The 19,160-nt window shown below is 53.1% G+C and overlaps 1 protein-coding gene across 2 annotated transcripts in view; it reads left to right on the forward strand.

The window, feature by feature from the left end:
* ASIC1 (acid sensing ion channel subunit 1) overlaps positions 1 to 14,077 on the forward strand; it is a 118,323-nt gene extending 104,246 nt beyond the window's left edge. The window contains exons 5-12 of one of the 2 annotated variants that reach the window (XM_074935657.1): positions 1,109 to 1,236; positions 2,630 to 2,780; positions 4,573 to 4,629; positions 5,900 to 6,053; positions 6,340 to 6,431; positions 8,859 to 8,938; positions 9,512 to 9,616; positions 10,737 to 14,076. In XM_074935657.1, coding sequence (XP_074791758.1) covers positions 1,109 to 1,236; positions 2,630 to 2,780; positions 4,573 to 4,629; positions 5,900 to 6,053; positions 6,340 to 6,431; positions 8,859 to 8,938; positions 9,512 to 9,616; positions 10,737 to 10,841 — 872 coding nt within the window. In that variant the 3' untranslated portion in view covers positions 10,842 to 14,076. Of the gene's footprint in view, positions 1 to 1,108; positions 1,237 to 2,629; positions 2,781 to 4,572; positions 4,630 to 5,899; positions 6,054 to 6,339; positions 6,432 to 8,858; positions 8,939 to 9,511; positions 9,617 to 10,736 lie in introns of both variants that reach the window. The other variant, XM_074935656.1, reaches the window with a different exon arrangement.
* The last annotated feature ends 5,083 nt before the right edge of the window (positions 14,078 to 19,160 follow it).

Raw genomic sequence — 19,160 nt, forward strand, 5'->3', positions numbered from 1 at the left:
CATTCACCCCTTCCCACCTTCTCAGCATCCTTCCAGAACAGATAAATTTGTTAGTCTCTAAGGTGCCACAAGTACTCCTTTTCTTTCTTCCAGAACAGTTACACAGGCAGCTGGGCAGGAGGGACTTGGCCGGACAGAAACCCACCTCTGCCATCTGTGTTAGACCCGTGTCAGAACTCCTGGGTTGCGTCCCAGATCTGAGAGGCAGAGTGTTCTAGAGCCGATAGCAGGAGACTGGGAGTCAGGACGCCTGGGTTCTGTTCTCACCTCTATCATCTTGATTGAGTCACTCCCCCTCTCCGTGGTGTTTCCCCATCTATAAAATGGGATGCATCTGATGAAGTGAGCGGTAGCTCGTGAAAGCTTATGCTCAAATAAATTTGTTAGTCTCTAAGGTGCCACAAGTCCTCCTTTTGTTTTTGCAGATACAGACTAACACGGCTGCTACTCTGAAATCTGTTCATTAATGTTTCCAAGGCAGTTTGAGGCCCCTGTGTGAAAGGCACCAAGAATGGCCCAGTTCTACTCTCACACTGGTGTAAATCAGGAATAACCCCACTGAAGCCAGTGGAGCTAGCTCAGGGTATATCCAGCATTAAAAGGGGAATCCTGACTTTGTTCAAATGTGCAGGGGTATAAGAGAGGGCCTGGCTCTGGGCCTGGCTCACCCTGACCTGGGCCTGGTGGCGCCAATCTCACCCGTGCAAAGCGACTGTGAGATGTGACCAAATGAGATCTCTCCCTCACTCACGCCACTGCGTGTGTCACATGCCTGCATTGCACAGATGTAGATGGCAACAAGGTGCCAGCTGTGCGGAGTTGGCCCCTCATCCTTGGAACTTCTGGTGCCCTCTGAGACTGTCCCATGGCTCTGTACTTGTCCAGGCCTGAAAGGGCTCTTCACACTGGCAGGGACAGGGTTAATTCCACACCAAGCTCCATTAAAGACAGGACAACCTCTCTGAAGCTAGGTTAACATATGCCCTGGAGAAGAGCAGAATAGGTGTATCCTGCAGATATGAAATGGGCTCCAGAGAGTTCTCACCCAGGATGCCTGGGTTCTCCAACCCTCTCAGATACTCAGCTCCCACTTTTCTCTTTGTTGCAGATGAGCTCTCGTTTGAAGCTGGGATCAAAGTGCAGATTCACAGCCAGGATGAACCTCCCTTAATTGACCAGCTGGGCTTTGGGGTGGCACCTGGATTCCAGACCTTTGTGTCCTGCCAGGAGCAGCGGGTGAGGGGCAGGGAGAGCACTGGGCTGGGCACTCTGTGCTGGCAGCCCCTGAGCTGCCTCTGCCTGACACAGACAGAGAAGAAATACTAAGCGGGGGGAAGGGGTGGATGCAGCATTCCAGGAACCTGAAGGGTTAAGGTGGGGATCTGATAGAGGTCTATAAAATCCTGAATGGTGTGAAGAAAGTGAATAAGGAAGTGTTATTTACCCTTTCACATAACACGTGAACCAGGGGTCACCCAATGAAATTAATAGGCAGCAGGTTTACAACAAACAAAAGGAAGTATTTCTTCACACAACACACAGTCAGCCTGTGGAACTCGCTGCCATGGGATGTTGTGAAGGTCAAAACTATAACTGGGTTCAAAAAAGAGTTAGATAAGTTCCTGGAGGATAGGTCCATCAATGACAATTATCCAGGATGGTCAGGGACGCAACCCCATGCTTTGTGTCCCTAAGCCTCTGACTGCCAGATGCTGGGACTGAATGACAGGGGATGGATCACCGGATTAATGCCTTGTTCCCTCTAAAGCTTCTGGCATTGGCCACTGTCAGAAGACACGATTCTGGGCCAGATGGACCATAGGTCTGACCCAGTATGGCCATTCTTATGTCACTGCACTTCTTGACAATTATAACAAACAATCATTAGCCAAATCAGGTGGGAGGAAGAATTTAATCAGAAAAGCATGAAGGATAATTGGGAATTGTTTAACAGCACTTCCACTAGATGTCCCAAAAGCCACCATCCCACACTCAAGGAAGAAGGCTGTATTGTTAAAAAAAGACCTGGTTTAGAGGGGAAGCAAAGCCAGCTATGAAAAAATTAAAAATAATATATAACAAAGGGGCAGTTGATATTAATATAAATCAGATGCTAGAAATTGTAGAAAATTGATAAGGAAAGCAAAGGGACACAAGGAGAAAACGGTGGCCAGCAGAGTTAAGGAAAATAAGGAGTTTTTTAAATATATTAGGAAAAAAATCCTAACAATGGTATTGGTCCATTATTAGATGGAAATGGTAGAATTATCAATAGTAATGCAGAAAAGACAGAAGCGTTCAATTAATGTTTCTGTTCTGTATTTGGGGAAAAAAAATGAAATAATCATATCAGATGATAACATTCTTTCCATTCCACTGATATCTCAGGAGGGTGTTAAACAGCAGCTACTAAAATTAGACATTTTAAAATCAGTAGAATGGGGAAAGTGAGCCTGACACAGGGGCTTGTGGGCCTAGTTAATCGATACTCTGAGATTCTCAGCTTGCTCCTATTGTGGCCTGATCAGTGCCTGGTCCACCTTGGTGCTCAACAAGAGCCTTCTGGGAGCATTCCCTGGGGAGAGAAGGGGTGGGGCTCCTGTGCTCATTCTTCCCTGCTCTGCCCCAGCTGATCTACCTTCCCCCGCCCTGGGGTAACTGCCAATCCATAACCAGAGACTCTGAGTTCTACGACACCTACAGCATCGCGGCCTGTCGCATTGACTGTGAGACCCGCTACCTGGTGGAGAACTGCAACTGCCGCATGGTGCACATGCGAGGTGAGCCCAAATGGGGACAGGGACAGGCCCAAACCAGCCCCGGGTAGGACACTCCCTGTGCAGCTCAGAGCATCTCCCTGCCACCCCGGATCAGAAACTCATCTAGCCCAGTATGCCCCCAGTGCCTCCCTGCCACCCCAGATCAAACCAGTGGACCCACCTAGCCTAGTATCCCCCACACTGCCTCCCTGCCCCAGATCTGACCAATGGGCCACTTAGCCCGGTAACCCTCCACTTCATTGTTGCCGTGGATCGGCCCAATGGTTCATTTCAACAGGTATCCCTCTGCCACACACTGCTAGTAGATCTAGTCCATTATCTTGCTTCTTGTACCAGAGCCGACCAGTGACCCATCTAGTCCAGTGCCCCCCTCCCTCTCCCCTTGCTCCAGGATTCCTGCCTCAAGAGGACACTGCTCTGTCTTGTTCCATGTCCTGCTTTGGGGCAAACAATATCTGAAGATGAACAGCACCTTACAGTGCATGAGCTGAGACCCACTGCTCTCAGAGCACAGCCTTTGCAGTTAATGCAGCTCTGGCCTGAGTCTGCTGCAGCCCCCTCCCCTAAATCCCAGCTATTCTGGCACTTCCAGCACAGCTCTGTGGCTCCAGGATGGATTCCAATTTAATCCCTCAAATTCCTCTCAATTCTCAGCCTATCAAGAAACATATCCAGGCAGTGCGGGAGCCAGAATACCATGGGAGATGGGCTTGCTCGGGCAGACACGTGGGCTCTGGCAGTCGAGTTGGGGGTTAAACTTACTCTGGGGTGTGCAAGCAGGTAATGCTGTGTCCCCAGAGTGCCCCTGAAGGTACCTCCCCAGTGGGTTTGGAGGCCTCCATGGAGGGTGCTGGCTCTGGAGCATGCTGCCCACAGACCCCTCACTAAGCCCATCTCTGAAGATCAGACCAGACAGTGCTGATCAGCATTTGAATGGCAGCTACTGCAGTACCAAGATTGGGGTAGGCCCAGTATTTGTCTAAGATCCAAGGCTGGCTTGAAGGAAATAAATAAGGCAGCATAAATCCCGAGGCAGGCATGTGCTGCTGCAGGCAGGTGGGGAGACCAGGCAGCAGTCTCCCCGGGGGCTGCGGATTGAACCTTCTACTTTGTTCCCCCACAGCTGGGAACCACTTCCCCTCTCATGGAACCAGCCCTTTATTCCAAGGGCTTTAGCATTGATGGGACTAGTCACTTGCAAACAGGCCATAGCAAGTAAGGTGTGTTCCACAGATCCTTGGAAATTAACATACAGAATCACAGACCCTACAATATTCTGGCTGATTGCTTAACCTGGGGTGGGGATTCTGTACACGGTCGAGGTGAGGTGTTAAAGTCAAGACTGTCTGTATGCTCAGGATCCTGATGGTACAGGGAGGGTTTTGAGATTGCTGGGAGGTCTCCTGGTCCACGGGGGCGGGGGATGAGTGCAGGCTAGGAAACAACACACAGATTCAAGGAGCAGCAAAATAACTATGCAGGCTGCCACACAGGATAAGATTGCTTGTCTAGCTGTTCCTGTACCCCTCTCCTCCACACCCATGCTGGACCAGACCAATGGCTCATCTAGCTCACTATCCTCCCTCCACAGCCCCCCTCCCATATCAAATCAGACCAATGGCCTGTGTAGTCCAGTATCTCCCCCTCCTCGGCTGGATCAGACCAATGGCCCGTGTAGTCTGATGTCATCCACCCACTCCCCCACACACACCCACTGGATCAACCTCTTCACCTTAAATCCAGCCCCAGCACAGAGATTCAACTGAAACTTTGCTCTTCTGTCTCCCTGCAGGCGATGCCCCCTATTGCACCCCCGAGCAGTACAAGGAGTGCGCGGACCCAGCCTTAGGTGAGACTGCCTTGCCCCCTCTCCCTTTTGAAGGTTTGGCCACTGGCCCAAAGCAGAGCATTTGGGCCTGCTCCATTCCAGGAGGACAGGGTTCTTGCTGTGCCACGCATATCAAGGGGCAAGGAGAGCACCCAGCAGCAGTGGGGTGTGTGAAGGAAGGTCCCCATCCCTACCGTAACTCATACCTCATTCCAGTTTCTAATGGGGAGGCCAGCAACGCCATGCAGGTCCCGTAGACATCGGGAAGGGGTGTAGCACGAAGGGACTCTATCCATCTCTGAATCAGGCCCTTCAGTCCATCTAGGCGTGCATTTCCTTCTGCCTCTGGGGTCCAGCACCACACCTGCTACTACAGAAGCTCAGAGTCATGGTCCCGTCAGGCTCTCTATGCATGGATGGAGCAATCTCTCCAGGGTGCAACCAGTTTTTTAAGCCCTAAAGGATGAAGATGACTCTGGCTATGTTTGAGACACCTCCATGGTCTTCACCCTGATGGTATCTGTGCTCCTGTGACCATCACTAGCAGCTGTCTTCAGGGTTGAACTCTGGCCATTCACTGCTAAAAGCACAAGCTTTTACTGCTTGAACTTAGGGAGCAGCTCCATTAGCTGGCAGCTGCAGTAGACCCTTATTCTCATATGTGGACCACCCACTAAAGGAGAAAGACCCACACTCTGATACTGTGGTTTACACTTCTCTTGCACACCTGTCAAGGACCCTACTGCCACATCAGACTTGGCCACGGGGCCTTGCCAATGGCTGGCAGTGATGGTGACTTGGCTGCAGCAGACTGTGTCCCCCCTTTACATTCATCCTTTAGACTCCAAAGACTCTTCTGTAACGTGACTGCGGGTGCCATATTTCTCACCTCTCTCTTCCCCTGTCCCTCCCTCTGATCCCTGCACTGATTGCCCTGCCCCCTTCATTTGTTTCTATTTGCATCGTTTTCAGATGGTGATTTTCTTTCTCCTTCTTTCATTTGGCTCTGGTAGTGCCTTGTGTTTGTTTTGTTGCCATTGACCTCCCGAGAGCCTTAGCTAGGGCAGGGGAATGGCTTACAAGTGGGAACTGGGAGGAGAGGGTCCTAGAAATCTTCCGGAAATTGTCCCCCTCTTTCTTCTCCTGTTCAGTGGCTTGAGGGGCACTTTCCAGGGCAATTTTGAAGTTTGAGGAATGTCGAGAAGCCCCTTTAGAGTATGAGTTGCTATTGTTTTATTTTGTTCTCTCTCTCCGTTCCCCTCCTTTCCGCTCACCTCCCTCCTCCCCCCAGATTTCCTGCTGGAGAAGGACAACGATTACTGCGTCTGTGAGATGCCCTGCAACGTCACCCGCTTTGGCAAGGAGTTGTCCATGGTGAAAATCCCCAGCAAGGCCTCAGCCAAGTACCTGGCCAAGAAACACAACAAGTCGGAGCAGTACATTGGGTAACTGGGGAGGAGGCTTGCACCGCAGCCCTGGAGGCAGAGCCGATGGAGCCAGGACACTGCACATATTGCCAGTGCCACACGAGTTTCATTCTCCATTGTCCCCCTAGGCACCTGTCCAGTCTCCAGATCTATGGGACGCCAGGTGCCGGTTCTTAATGCCTAGTCTCCTTTCCCTGGTCTCATGGCTTCCTGCTGGTTTCGTCCACGCTGGATGTGCTTCAGAGACTCCAGGCTGTCACACAGAGCCAGCCCCATCCAGTGACACTCCCTTCCTCTCTTGCAGGGAGAACTTCCTAGTGCTGGATATCTTCTTTGAAGCCCTGAACTATGAGACAATTGAGCAGAAGAAGGCCTACGAGGTGGCTGGCTTGCTGGGTGAGCCATGTTTCCCCTCCATACTCAGGGGCAGGTAGGGAGCCAGGCGTTGTGGTCACTGCTGAGCAATGCTAGCTGAGTGCTTGTGGTAGGGGTCCATTCAGCTCCAATGACTCCCCCTACACTAAGCCCCGGATGCCTCCTGTCACCTCCAGTGAGCTGTGGCTCTCCCTTCCACCTGTCGGTGATGCTGAAGGTAAGCTGAAGCAGGGAGGGCAGTCAGAGACCCTGGCTCTGCGGCAGCCCAGTGGGCATGAGCTGTGGAGTCCCCTGGGAGAGCAGGGCCTTTGGTGCTGAGTGCAGGGGAGAGGTGGGGCAGATGGTAATTCCATGGCTCTAAGGCCAGGCACATGGTGATGTGTGCTGCGGGAGGCTGAGACACACTGCACATTTGAGTGCAGTAGCTGAGTCCTGATCCCGCTGCTGTGAATTGCAAAACTCCCACTGGCTTCTGTGGGACCAGGATGAGGCTCAGTGGGGGGTTGGTGGGAGCTGTTCTTACACAAGGCTACTGCTTCTCCTGCTGCCCCCTTGGGGACAGAGCCTGCTGTGAGTGGCACTGGGGTAAATCTGATGTACCTGGCCCAGAACATCATATGGGATGGCGGGGAGCGTGATAGCCCCCAGCTCAGATGGCTGTGTGCCCACCTTCAGCACGGAACTCGCCCCCTCGCACACCTCACCTCTGAGCCTAGACCATGGCTGCTGGCTCAGCTCAGCGATTTGCCTCCCATCCCACCCCAGGCAGATGGGGGACCGTGTGGTCCGTGTCTGGCAGGTGAACCAGATTTCAGTGAGCGGGAAGTAGCATTATCTGTACCTGTCCTTCCCCAAAGTTCCCATCCTGATCTGTTTTCTCTGCAGCAGACTCCTTCCTGCAGACCCAAGTGCAGATGTTTAAGGGCTTTTTGAATAAACCAATTAGAAAATAGTAATGGCTCCATTTAATGAGCAGATGTCGTCTCAGTGCAGAGCCATTGTGCTTTGGTCTCTAGCCGGCTGAGGGAGTAGGGCTCATGAAGTGCAGAAATTATATAGGATCCCTGGGTGCAAGTGCACTGGTGTGAGGTCCCAATTGACAGGCCCTTGTAGGGCAGGTGGGTGAGCCAACGAGCGAAGCTTATCAAGCTCAGGGCAGAGAGGTGAGCCAATGAGAGATTGGTTTATGAGGTTATATGGCAGGCAGGTGAGCCAATCAGGGTAGCTTAGAAAGGTCAACGTTGCCTCAGGGCTGACTGGGGAATGGAAATACCCCTGGAAGTGGGTGGGGGCCCCATTCCATGAGGCAGATCACTGTCCAAAACTACCCCCCACATACAGACACACACACACCTTATCCCTCCTGACTTGGCTCTTCCGAGGCTTTCTCCTCCAGAACCTCCCTGCCCCAGCTCTCCCTTGCGTTAGAGAAGCTCTTGGGCCTCGGTACTCCAAAGATGGAGCAGATCCCACTTGGTCTAGCTGCTGGTATGAGTCAGTGGAGCAGCTCTGCATACCTATGCTGGGCCCTAGAGCCTGACAGCCAGTCCCAGCCCCTTCATGAGAGGCTAAGAAGAGTCAGGGCTCAATTCCTAGAGGGGCTGAGAGTCAATGGGAGCTGTGAGTATTTGGCCTCTCGGAGTAGCCATCCGCAAGGGCCGGGGGCTTTGCTGGCTCCATACGGAGGGGTGTTTATTGGGGACACAGAGCCAAAACCTGTACCCCAGAACCCTGGTGCTTTGGGGAAATCCTGGCATGGCTGCAGGCTCCATGGCTCCTTGGCCTCATCCCTGGGTCTTCCTAGTGAATCTCACATTGGAGCGCAGAGCCCTGGCCACTGGTGAGTCCATTCATCGCAGAGCGGAAGGACTTGCTACCCTACTTCCAGTGAGCAGAGGGTGCAGAACCCATGCCCTGAGCCCATGTGGAGGGTCACTGAGCTCGTAGGTTCACCAGCCCAGCAGATCAGAGCTCACCAAACTGCAGCCTGGAGTCAGGACCAAGGATCCCCAGACGCCTCCGGTTTTGGTTTGCCGAGGGGCAGGGGGTGTCCGTGTCACAGGCTCATCGGAGACCACTAGAGTGAACTCTGGGGAGAGAGATCCAGCCTCTCACTGCAAGTGAAAAGAAAAGGAGTACTTGTGGCACCTTAGAAACTAACAAATTTATTTGAGCATTTATTGAGCCTCTAAGGTGCCACTAGTACTCCTTTTCTTTTTGCGGATACAGACTAACACGGCTGCTACTCTGAAACCTGTCACTACAAGTGGATGAGCTGCTATGGCAGATGCAGCTGCTGCCTTCTCCTTTCCCTCCCTCCCTCCCTCTGTCTTGTCTCCATTCCTCAGCTGTCCTGTCCTACACTATATAACTGAGCCCCTGAGTGGCTGAGGGGCCATCCACTCTCAGCCAGCCCGCCCTGACTGCTCTCATCCCTCTCGTCTCCAGGCGACATTGGTGGGCAGATGGGGCTGTTCATTGGGGCCAGCATCCTGACCGTGCTGGAGCTGTTCGATTATGCCTATGAGGTGAGTGAAGGAGGGATCACCAGGAACCCCACTCTGCTGTGGGGGTTGAGAACCATCCCCCATGATGCACCAAGATGGTCCCCTAAGGTCAACCCTCGTCACACTGCTTCCCCCACAGCTCCTTCCTCACATTCACCTCTGCATGTCACTTCACTGCCTGCTCCCTGCGTGGTCTCGCCCGCCAGCCCCCCTCTGCCCTCCCAGTCCCTTCCCACTCAGCATGAAAGCTCCCCCTAGGCTGGTGCCAGCCTCGCACGTCTCCTGCCAATCCCCTGGGACCCAAATCCCTGCTGCCCATGGGAACTGTGAGCCTCTTCGTATGTTGTGGGTGAGTTTCTGATCTCAGCTACCCTGCAGCCAGTCCAGAATGGGGAGTCACTCTGGATTTACCTTGCTATGGCTGGGAGCAGGATCTGGCCTGTGCTGTTTCCACTAGCCCCTCATCATGTGACTTACCTCAGCACTGCTCCCCTGTAACTGGTGCCCCTGATGTGCCCCCGGCTCCTCAGCGCGCAGGGTGCTTTGGGTCACCATGAGGGGGCCATCCCACCAAGGAGCTGCTTTCACTTTCAGGTCATAAAGTACAAGCTGTGTCGCCGCGCCAAGTGCCAAAAGAATCACAAAAGGAACAACACAGACAAGGGCGTCACCCTGAGCATGGACGATGTGAAACGCCATGTAAGTGCCTGAACCTGCCCTTCTCTTAGTGGCATGGGCCACAGCTCAGTTAGACTCCCCGACATCTCCACTGACCCCTATGTTGGGGGAGCGGCAGCACGCTGCCCTGCAGTGCCCCCCAAGCTGCTCAGCGAGCCCGCTGGGGCTGGGGGTTCTATAGGAGATTGCTGAGTGCTTGTGAGACAGGCAGATCCATATCACGGGCCAGCGCCTGCTGTAGGGTAGCCAGGCGCTGTGCAAGGTCCTCATACATAGGGCATGCATCTCAGTCCTTCCCTTTAGCACCCTTGTTGTCCTGGTCTCTTCCTGCTCCTTCACCTCTGAACTAGCAAGGAGGGCTAAGAGAGGACTGCCTGCCTTGAAGGCCAAAGTTAGAAACCCCCAAAGCCTGTAGGCTGCTCAGAAAGTGGCTCATGGGAATGACCTTTGTGCTGTGGGGATTGCTGGGGAGCAACCTGCAGTGAAAGGACATGGCTGGGATCAACAGCAGGGCACTGAGCATGCCAGCTTGGGGCCTCATGCTCCAGTGCCCAGTACCCCTGTCCTCTGGGACTGCCTGGAGTGGTAGCTGGCAGCTGGCAGCCTTTGGAGAGGGAGAGGATAGAAAACCGCCCAGGTCTTGCTAGTGTGCTAATCACCATGGTATTTAGGCACCGGAGTTCAGTGCCGACTGGCTTGCTGAAGATAGCTGACAACTGTGGTTCTCTTGGGGCCATGACCCCAAGCCAGAAAGTTCGGACCCAGATGCACAGATCCCCCAAGCTCAGGGGCATTGGGCCTAGGGAGCTGGTTCACTCATTACAGAAGAGCCACAAATCTTGCAGCCCATCTCTAAACAGGGTCTTTGTTCATGGGAGGTGGCATCACTCAGCCAGGTATATGGAGATCTCCTGTGCTCTGGAGCTCCCTGGGCAAGGGCACTAAGTGTTTCTGGGGCATCCCCTGAGCTGCTGGGCTCCCCAAATGCTGCCAGAGCCTCTGGTCTCTGTGATTACTAGAGGGCTGGACTCTTGCCTCTATCAAGGCATTGCATGATGCTGTCGCTGTAACATCTGCTCTTCTCCCTGTGCTCGGGACCATCCACACTTAACTCTCCTTCCCTCATCTCCCTTGCCCCCAGAATCCCTGCGAGAGCCTAAGGGGCCACCCAGCCGGGATGACGTATGCAGCCAACATCCTACCTCACCACCCGGCCCGGGGCACGTTTGAGGACTTCACCTGCTAACTGACGTCTGGATGTACAACGTACACTACCAAAGCCCTCCGGAGAGCGGCCCCTGTCCCTGGGGGGCATCCGTGGAGGGGACACACCTAGGGGCCCTTGCTCCTCGCCACAGTGGGACATTAACAAGAGTGATGGCCTCAGGTTTAGGGCCAGGTGGCAGGCGGTTGGGTTGGTTTCTGACCCTGGATACAGACTCAGCGCCAGCTGCTCCCTCACCCCCCCATAGTTTAGAGACTCTTGGACATTCCAGTCCCAGCCCCCCCCCCGATCCCCCCCCCACACACAGAGTATTGACTCTGCAGCCTGTGTAGGAGCTACGCATGGACCGGGCTGGGCCACAGGACCTGGCCCGCTCCTCCTTGGCTCCTCAATTTGTTTCTAACTAAAAAGAGAAAGGAGCCCAGAAGAATCAGCCCTTCGGCGGCAGTCACGTTGGGGGAAGTAACCCCTCTCCCATGTTCCACATTCCTGTCCATTTACCTGGTTTCCATGTCTATCCCACATCCACGCATCACACTGGAGAGAGCCTTGGTGGGGGGAGGGTTATGAGCGAGCACGAGGAGGCCTGGTCCCTGCACTCAGCTCGAGCCAGCTCTCCACAGAGCAGGGGAATTTGTTAGTACTGAAGCATCACCTCCACAAAGGTGGGAGCTCCCGGTGCCTGTCCTCTGAGCCAGGGCCCCCACTGCTATGGCAGCATGTTTGCTGGGCCCCTCTTTCAGCATTTCACCTCCAGTGTGGATGGGAGAGGCTGATGGTGAGAGCTGGATCCCAGAAGCTTCCGCTGTGTGTCCCATGTGCACTGCAGCCGATTCAGCAGCCACAGTCTTGCTCTGAACTTAGTCCCCTGCCCCTGGCACTGAGTCTCTGAGCATGATGGTGCCTGGGAGCCTTCCCTGCTGTTGGTTCAGCTCGAGGGCAGATGCCCCCAGGTCTCCCCTGCTCCTGTCCCCTCCAACATGACAGCGGTTGATGCTGTGTGGACTGAGCTGGGGTAATGATAGCCCCATCTGTGAGCTAGCACAGCCTTCTTCCTCCCTTCACCATCACCCTCCTCCACATGCCGCACCCCCAGAGAAGTCTCCTGCCCAGACTCTGATATCTGGAACCTACACAATCCAGAGGCGTCCAGAGAGGCCCCTCTGTGTGGACAGTGCCAAAGACTGTAACTTGGGGTGGGAGAGGGGAATAAGGCCCGTACAGTAGCCATGCTGCAGGGTCAAGGAGGACTTTCCAAAAACCCTAAGAGGCCTCAGCCTCCTTTTCCCCTAAGACAGAAGCCTCATAGCTAATGGGGCACATAAAGGGAAGAATCCCCCTCAGGCCCATAAGCACCTGCTGTTGCACAGTCCTTGCCAGATAAGCTTGCCAAGCCAGGCAGCTGGGGATGGATGTGCTATGGGGAGCACTAGGGTCAGCATAACAGGCAAAGAAAATACTGATGGATGAAGCTCACACTCATCGTGCTGCCATTTCCCATGCAGGTGGGATCAGCCAGGAAGGGGAGCCTGCCCGGGACAGCCCACACTCCAGAGCTGCACTATGGATAGTCCGACACAGGGTTTCGGGGCGGGGGGAGCCATGCCTCCCTAAAAGGCACCTATCCAGCTTTCCCAGGCCGGTCACATGTCCTCCAGGCAGGTGCTGTCCCAGGAAATGTAGGGCTTTGCATTCCCGTCTGCCATGGAGTCACCCGGAAGCCAGGCATCCTCAGAAAAAGCCTGACATGAGAGAAGCCTGTGGCTCAGAGCTGGCTGGGGAAGCTGGTGCCCATGGGCTGAGCTAACTTCCCACGGAAGGAGGCTTCCAGCAGGACAGATCCTGTCCACACGACCCTGCTTGTGCGCTCTGCTCTGCCATGGTCAGCTGAGCCAAGCCCTCCACCAAGCAGAACCCTCTGGGGACTCACAGACACCCACCCTTCAGAAATGACCCACAGACACTCCCCCTCCCCACAACCTCTCCAGATGAAATTCCCAAATCACCGGCAGCTTCTGAAAATGGCAGGCCCTGAGCTCGGTTTTTCAGCCATGCCTGTCGTTCACAGCCACCCTTGGCCCTTTGTGTCCCAGAGTCTCTGCTACTGTGTGGGCAGAGCCAGCCCAGTCATGGCCCCTCCATGGGACTCTGGTACATAGAGGAGAGGAACTGTGAGGTCAGTTTGACTTAAGAACATAAGAATGTCCGTACTGGGTCAGACCAAAGGTCCATCCAGCCCAGTATCCTGTCTTCTGACAGAGGCCAATGCCAGGCGCCTCAGAGGAAGTGAACCTAACAGGTAATGATCTAGTGATCTCTCTCCTGCCATCCATCTCCACCCTCTGACAAACAGAGGCTAGGGACACCATTCCTTACCCATCCTGGCTAATAGCCATTAATGGACTTAACCTTCATGAATTTATCCAGACTTCTGTGTAACAAACCCAACCCCCTCCGCAGCCAGGCCAGGGACTCAAGAGCCGGACCTTGCCTGGGCTGCCTCCATCCTTTTGTTCCACTGTCAGGGCCAGCCCCAGAATTCTTGCATCCACCCTGTGCCCTCCACCAAGTGACAGCTCTGCAGGGATGAAGTGCTACTTAGCTTTAAGAGCTTTTGCAATGTCATTTTTATTATTTTTCTAATCTTTTTTTACTTTATGATTATTATTATTTTACTTCCTGACCAAAATTAGGAACCGGGGTCAGGCCTTTGTATCTAGCACTCGCCCAAAGACAAACGGGTCAGCCACGTCCATACATTGTCTTATGGCTCCTTTGTGCAGTTTCATTCCTTTTCTTTCTTTCTTATTTTCACTCTCACGCTCTAAAGCTTTTAAAGTTGGGGCTTGGATTTGGATTTGACCTTGATGCTCACCCTTTGAAACTTATCACTTTTTATTTGTCTGTTTTTACTATATCATCCTCATTTTATATTTCTTATATATAATATATAATATATATTACTATATATATATATGTGTGTGTACATATATATATATATATATATCTGTATGCGGCATATCAGTGTAGATACCCATCCAGTAGCATTTAGGCCTTGATATTGTGCCATTTTTCTGTTACCGATCTCTGAATGCCTTCAAGTGTATAAAGTGTTGAATTATCTCTGGTATCTGTACTATGTACACACATTTTCATAGGAAGCACAATAAGGTGACAAATGCATTGTATATCAATATCTGCTACTCTTAATGATATAAAGGATACTATAAATGGATGAGCTAAAGGATAGAGACTGAGCCTGTTTCTCCCCAGCTGGGCTGCAGGACTCTATGCTTGTGGGTGGGAAATCAGAAGCACCCCAGGCAGCTGCTCCCTCCCCACATGGCTCATGTTGTGCATCTCAAACTGAGGACCAAAGAGGAGACCTGCTGCAGAACAAAGCGTTTGCCTTGAATTGGAATGACTTAAGTACATACTTACCTTCAGCTGTGTGAGAGAGTCCCAATGACTGCAATGCTTAAAGTTAAACATGTGCTTAAGAGCTTTCCTGAGCTGAAGTCTCTAGAAGGGAGGCTTTAAATGTTGTTTCAGAGTGGCAGCCGTGTTAGTCTGTATCCGCAAAAAGAAAAGGAGTACTTTGTTAGTCTCTAAGATGCCACAAGTCCTCCTTTTCTTTAAATGTTGTGAGATTAAAGGGACAAGGAGGCCCGATCCTGCACTGTCCTGGGGCCAGTCTCCATTGATTACTATTGTTCTGTGTCGGACACATAGCATCACCAGGCAGGAAGGTCACCTGAGCAGTCCCATTCCAACGGGCTCTTTTCATCTTTCTCAGGATTTCATCTCTGCATGCTGAGGGCGAACTGATGTGGAAAGTTTGAGCAAAAGCAGAAGAGCCATTTTCCAAAGAGTCTGGGGAAAACTACACTGTTGCTCCTACTTTGTTGAATGTGTGATCTCTAACCTTTCACAGCTGTAGCACTTCAGTGGTTCAGGGCAGAAACCTGAAATTCAGCAGAGACAAGGCCAGACTTATCCCTCTCAGGGGCCTGGTGAGAACCTGTTTAATTTGGCTGTATCAGGAACAATTGGCTGTCTAACACCATAATGCAGGGTAGGATCCAGTCCTTGAGGGAGACTTGAGCAACACATGCCAGTGACAGGTTTCAGAGGAGCAGCCGTGTTAGTCTGTATTCGCAAAAAGAACAGGAGGACTTGTGGCACCTTAGAGACTAACCAATTTATTTGAGCATAAGCTTTCGTGAGCTACAGCTCACTTCATCGGATGCATCGGATTCATCGGCCGGTGATGTGCTGGGGACAGTGTAGAAAGGCCAGACTCACTCCCCTCGCTCAGATTGGGCTTCATAGGAACAGCAGGGGCTGTCGGTAGAATGAATGTCAGTGCATGTCAGCTGCAGTCATGACTCCCTCCCAGCCTGCTCTTTTGGGGCCAGAGGCGGCGCTGCACTGCCAGTGCGTGGGGGTGAGGAGGGATGTCTTTGAATAGGAACAGAATAGTTAGTAGTGTAAGCCACATGCCCCATGGGGAATTAATGAACCTAAATTAACCAGCCATTAAGCAAAGTCTGGCTGGGGCTCTAAGACTTCTGCAGAGCTATGGGGACTGCACTGGTGTGGCCACTGCACACTGGCGCTGTCCATGAGTGTCAGTGTGGTTTGCTACAGGCCATAGTGCATACTGTGTGACAGCATTCACTGGCACTGAATGTGGCTTCAGGCCTATGAAGGGATGTGCACCCCACAGCAGCCCTGATAGGGCAACAAGGGCCCCAGAAGCCAGACAGGTTACCTGGCATCTCCAGCAAGGAGGAGGACCTGGGTTAATTACAAATGAAGCCCAGCTGTGGAAAGGCCAGAAGGGGATGTTAGGGGAAGAAGTCTGCCATCACTCTCTGGAATGAGGGAGCTTGTTAGGGACAAGCAGGAAGTCTAGGGAGTGAGTAAGCCCTGAGATCCTGCCCTGGAGTAAGAGTCTAGCAAGAGGCTAGAAGGGGGTGAAATAGTCAGGGAGTAGTATAACTCTTCTGGTAAACCCATAAACAGGCAAGGGGAGAGAGAGAGAGGCTGGGTAGGAATGAGCCAAGGGACAGGGACTGAACAGACCTGGATTGCTGGTTATCGGGCCCCTAGGCTACAATCCGGTGTAGCAGGCAGGCCTGGGTTCACTGCTAGCTACTGGTCCTGCTGGAGTTTGTAACCCCAGGAGGGGCCTGGCCAGAGGAACATGTTACCAGGATAGGCTATTGCAGAGAGCAGAAGTGGGCACCCCATGCCCCAAGAACTACTTTCCCAGATATAGCCATGAGCAGGCATGCTAGTGGTGAGTAGGAATCCTGTTACAAGGCCTCAAACACATTTCAGCATGGAGCAGACAAGGACGGATCCTGGGACCTGACTTTGTGTGGGGGTAAGTGTAGGGGCCCTGCATTCCAGCACTGGGCAGGCATGGGGCTGGGACACTGAAGTTTAGGGCAGGAGCTGGAGCCCAGTGCAGTGAAATCCTAGGCCCCTCCTTTCCCACGCTAGCCAGGCGTTGAGCCTCCTGCCTTCTAGTACAGGGCACCATAAGGAGGGCTCCAGCCTGGGTTTGCTCTGGTGATGTGCACCCTCGAAGTGGGCACTGCTGCCTCCTAGCAGCCAGATGGTGACAAAACAAACCCTGTGTCATTGTCCAGAGCTCAATGGCTGGAAAACATGGCCTCTACGGTTACAGGGCCTTGTTAGTAGCAAAGTCATGAATATTCCCAGCGCTGCAGCCTTGAGCAATGCGCTGCTGGCATTCGTGGCTTTTGCGGGAAGCTTGAAGCCGGCCTGCTCCCTCAGCACCTGGTGCCCAATGGCTGAACTGCCACCATGGGGCTGTGGCTGGGGTAAGGCGGGTGGGGGTGGTACCTGATGCAGTGAGAATGAACCCTTTGCACCTTATCCTGTTCTTGGGCCTCAACACAGCCAGGGCTCAGGAGGGCTGGGAGTGGGAGTCTAGCCAGCTGCAAAGGCCAGTTCTGGAGCTAAATATCCCCAGACTTCAAGGGATCTGGGGTTTGGTCCTAGCCCGTCTGTGACATGTAATAGTGCACAGGTCACAAATGGCTGACTTGGGCAGCTAGTGAGCCTTCTGTCTCAGCCTGCTTGCCTATCGCTATCCAATTCCATGGAATGAGTCCAGTGGGTTGCAGCATAGTTTTGACATCACAAAAACCACGAAGATGGGCCCTCCTTAGCCCTCCTGTTGGTAGCTCCATGAGAGGCCAAGGGCTGAATGGGCCACAGGAATTTCCCTCTCCTCTCAGTCCTAGGCCGGTCCCTCTAGGGTAGGGCTGTGGCATGTTGGTGGGGGTCAGGTGTGTGTGTGTGTGTGGGGAGCTCAGGCTGCTGCTGACAGGCATGAGGTTCTGTGAAATGGCCCTGAGTCCAGCACTGCTCTGGTGTGCTGACATAAAGGCTCCAGGCCTGATAAAAGGGCACTCTTCATCACAAGGCCCCAGATACTCAGTCTCTATGCAGGGATAAGCTCCCCACTGCTAAGACCTGGCCTTCTCTGGGTTGAAACATAGCTGCCATGCAGCAGCTTAGGACAGGAAGTGAAGAGGAAGCCAATGCCCAGTGGATACTGAAGTGGGCAGTTAGGGAGACCGCAGGGAATTTGGCCAGGTGCTAATACCATGTGTCTCATGTATGGTACCATAGGGCCTTTCACAACCACAAAGATTAGGACCTCGGTTTTATGGCACCTCCCATGGTGTGGCTCTGCAGTCCCACACCAGGACACTGAGTTGAGCATGGAAACAGGCCCACCAAGCCCAGGACACCTCATCCACAGAAGAATTCCTGCCCCTACAGAACAGCATTGCATTAGCCTCCTACCTAATTAAATGGCACTCAGCAAACTTGCCACTGGATACTCCAGGCTTGGAGCCAATCAGATTAGAGAGTCCCAAGCATCCCTTTGAGCTGCTCTCTGGCACTAATGGAGTTTGGTTTCTTGGGGCCCATCTCAATCAGTTAAGACTCCACTGTGGACACATCCAGCTGCTCGTCTCAGGAGAGAAACAGGCTACAGCTCCATTACTGCAGCAGCCAGAGAGGCAGAGTGGATTAGAAGGCATTAGCTGATTTATCCCTGTTAGGGAGGAAGAAGTGTGGACTGTGGGACCTGCAGGTAGCCAGCTTTCTCTGGAGCACAGGGGGGCACAAGCCATGCTGCCACTACTGGCACTCTGGTGCTTTCACCCTGTGGATTGTGTGGCCTCTGCAGCGTGAGGATTAATCATGCTGAGTGTGTATAAACACAGGCAGAGGGGCCTCTGCGCCCTCCTGCAGTGATTCATGTTTACCCTTCACTCACTGCTGGTGCTGCCAGCAGACACAGGAGCTGTGATATAATGATACAGCCGTGAAGTGAGCACCATACGGGCAGGGGAGAGCTGTGCTGGGCAGCCAGGTGCCATGACATGGGTTGGGGCCCATGTGGCAATGACAGTCCTTTGGGCCAATCACCCTGCCTTCTGTGAGATGCACATCTCAACCACACTGAGGGGCCAGGACCTGAGGTGGGCAGACTGGTCCATGTGGGATTTCTCTGGTGTAGTTACAGGCTGGCGCTGGGGCTGAGCCAGTCAGGAAGGGCAATATGGTCCATGCACTGCTGTGTATTTGTGGCCGCAAGTGTTTGGTGTAGCCTGTGTTCCTTTTGTGGGTCGCCCTCCCCCATCCCACAAGACACCTGGAAATGAAACCTCATCCCTGGCAGTATTTGGTCTCTCCTAACTTGACAAGCATTGCTCTGTTTTAAGGTCTCATGAAAGTTGCTGCTGCTTTCTGTGCTGTGCTGCTCTGTGGGCCAGGCCTATCCATCACATCAGCACTGTGCTAGGAGCAGGGCTGGGACTTGGCAGCATAGCACTAAATAATGCAGGTCCTACAAAAACAAGTTGCTAGGTTTTTGGGGTGGATGGGTTACTGAATTTCCTGGCAGCTCTTCATCCAGCCTCTATTCCCCCGCCCCCATGCTGGCTGCTGCAGCAGTGGGGCCCGCACCCCCCACGCCTGGCTCTCCAGCCCCTGCCATGGGCAGGATGCTGCTGCCCATCTCTTCCTCACGTGCAGAGAAGCCCCATCTCCAAACAGCTTCCCCACCACTCCATTCCCTTCAGCAGCTAGTTCAAAGTGACCCCCCCGCCCCCATAGTTTAAAAACTTTCCACAGATTTTGGTTCTCTGCCCTCCCATTAATGTGCTTCTGCCATGATGTCCACAAACATGTGGGCCTGGCACTAGCTGGGCTGCGGTGACTTGGGACTGCAGAGACCATGGATGGAGACAACAAAGCGCCCCTGTGTGCCCTGATCTTTCTCCC

This window comes from Natator depressus, chromosome 20 (assembly GCF_965152275.1).
Source record: "Natator depressus isolate rNatDep1 chromosome 20, rNatDep2.hap1, whole genome shotgun sequence".
NCBI lineage: Eukaryota > Metazoa > Chordata > Testudines > Cheloniidae > Natator > Natator depressus.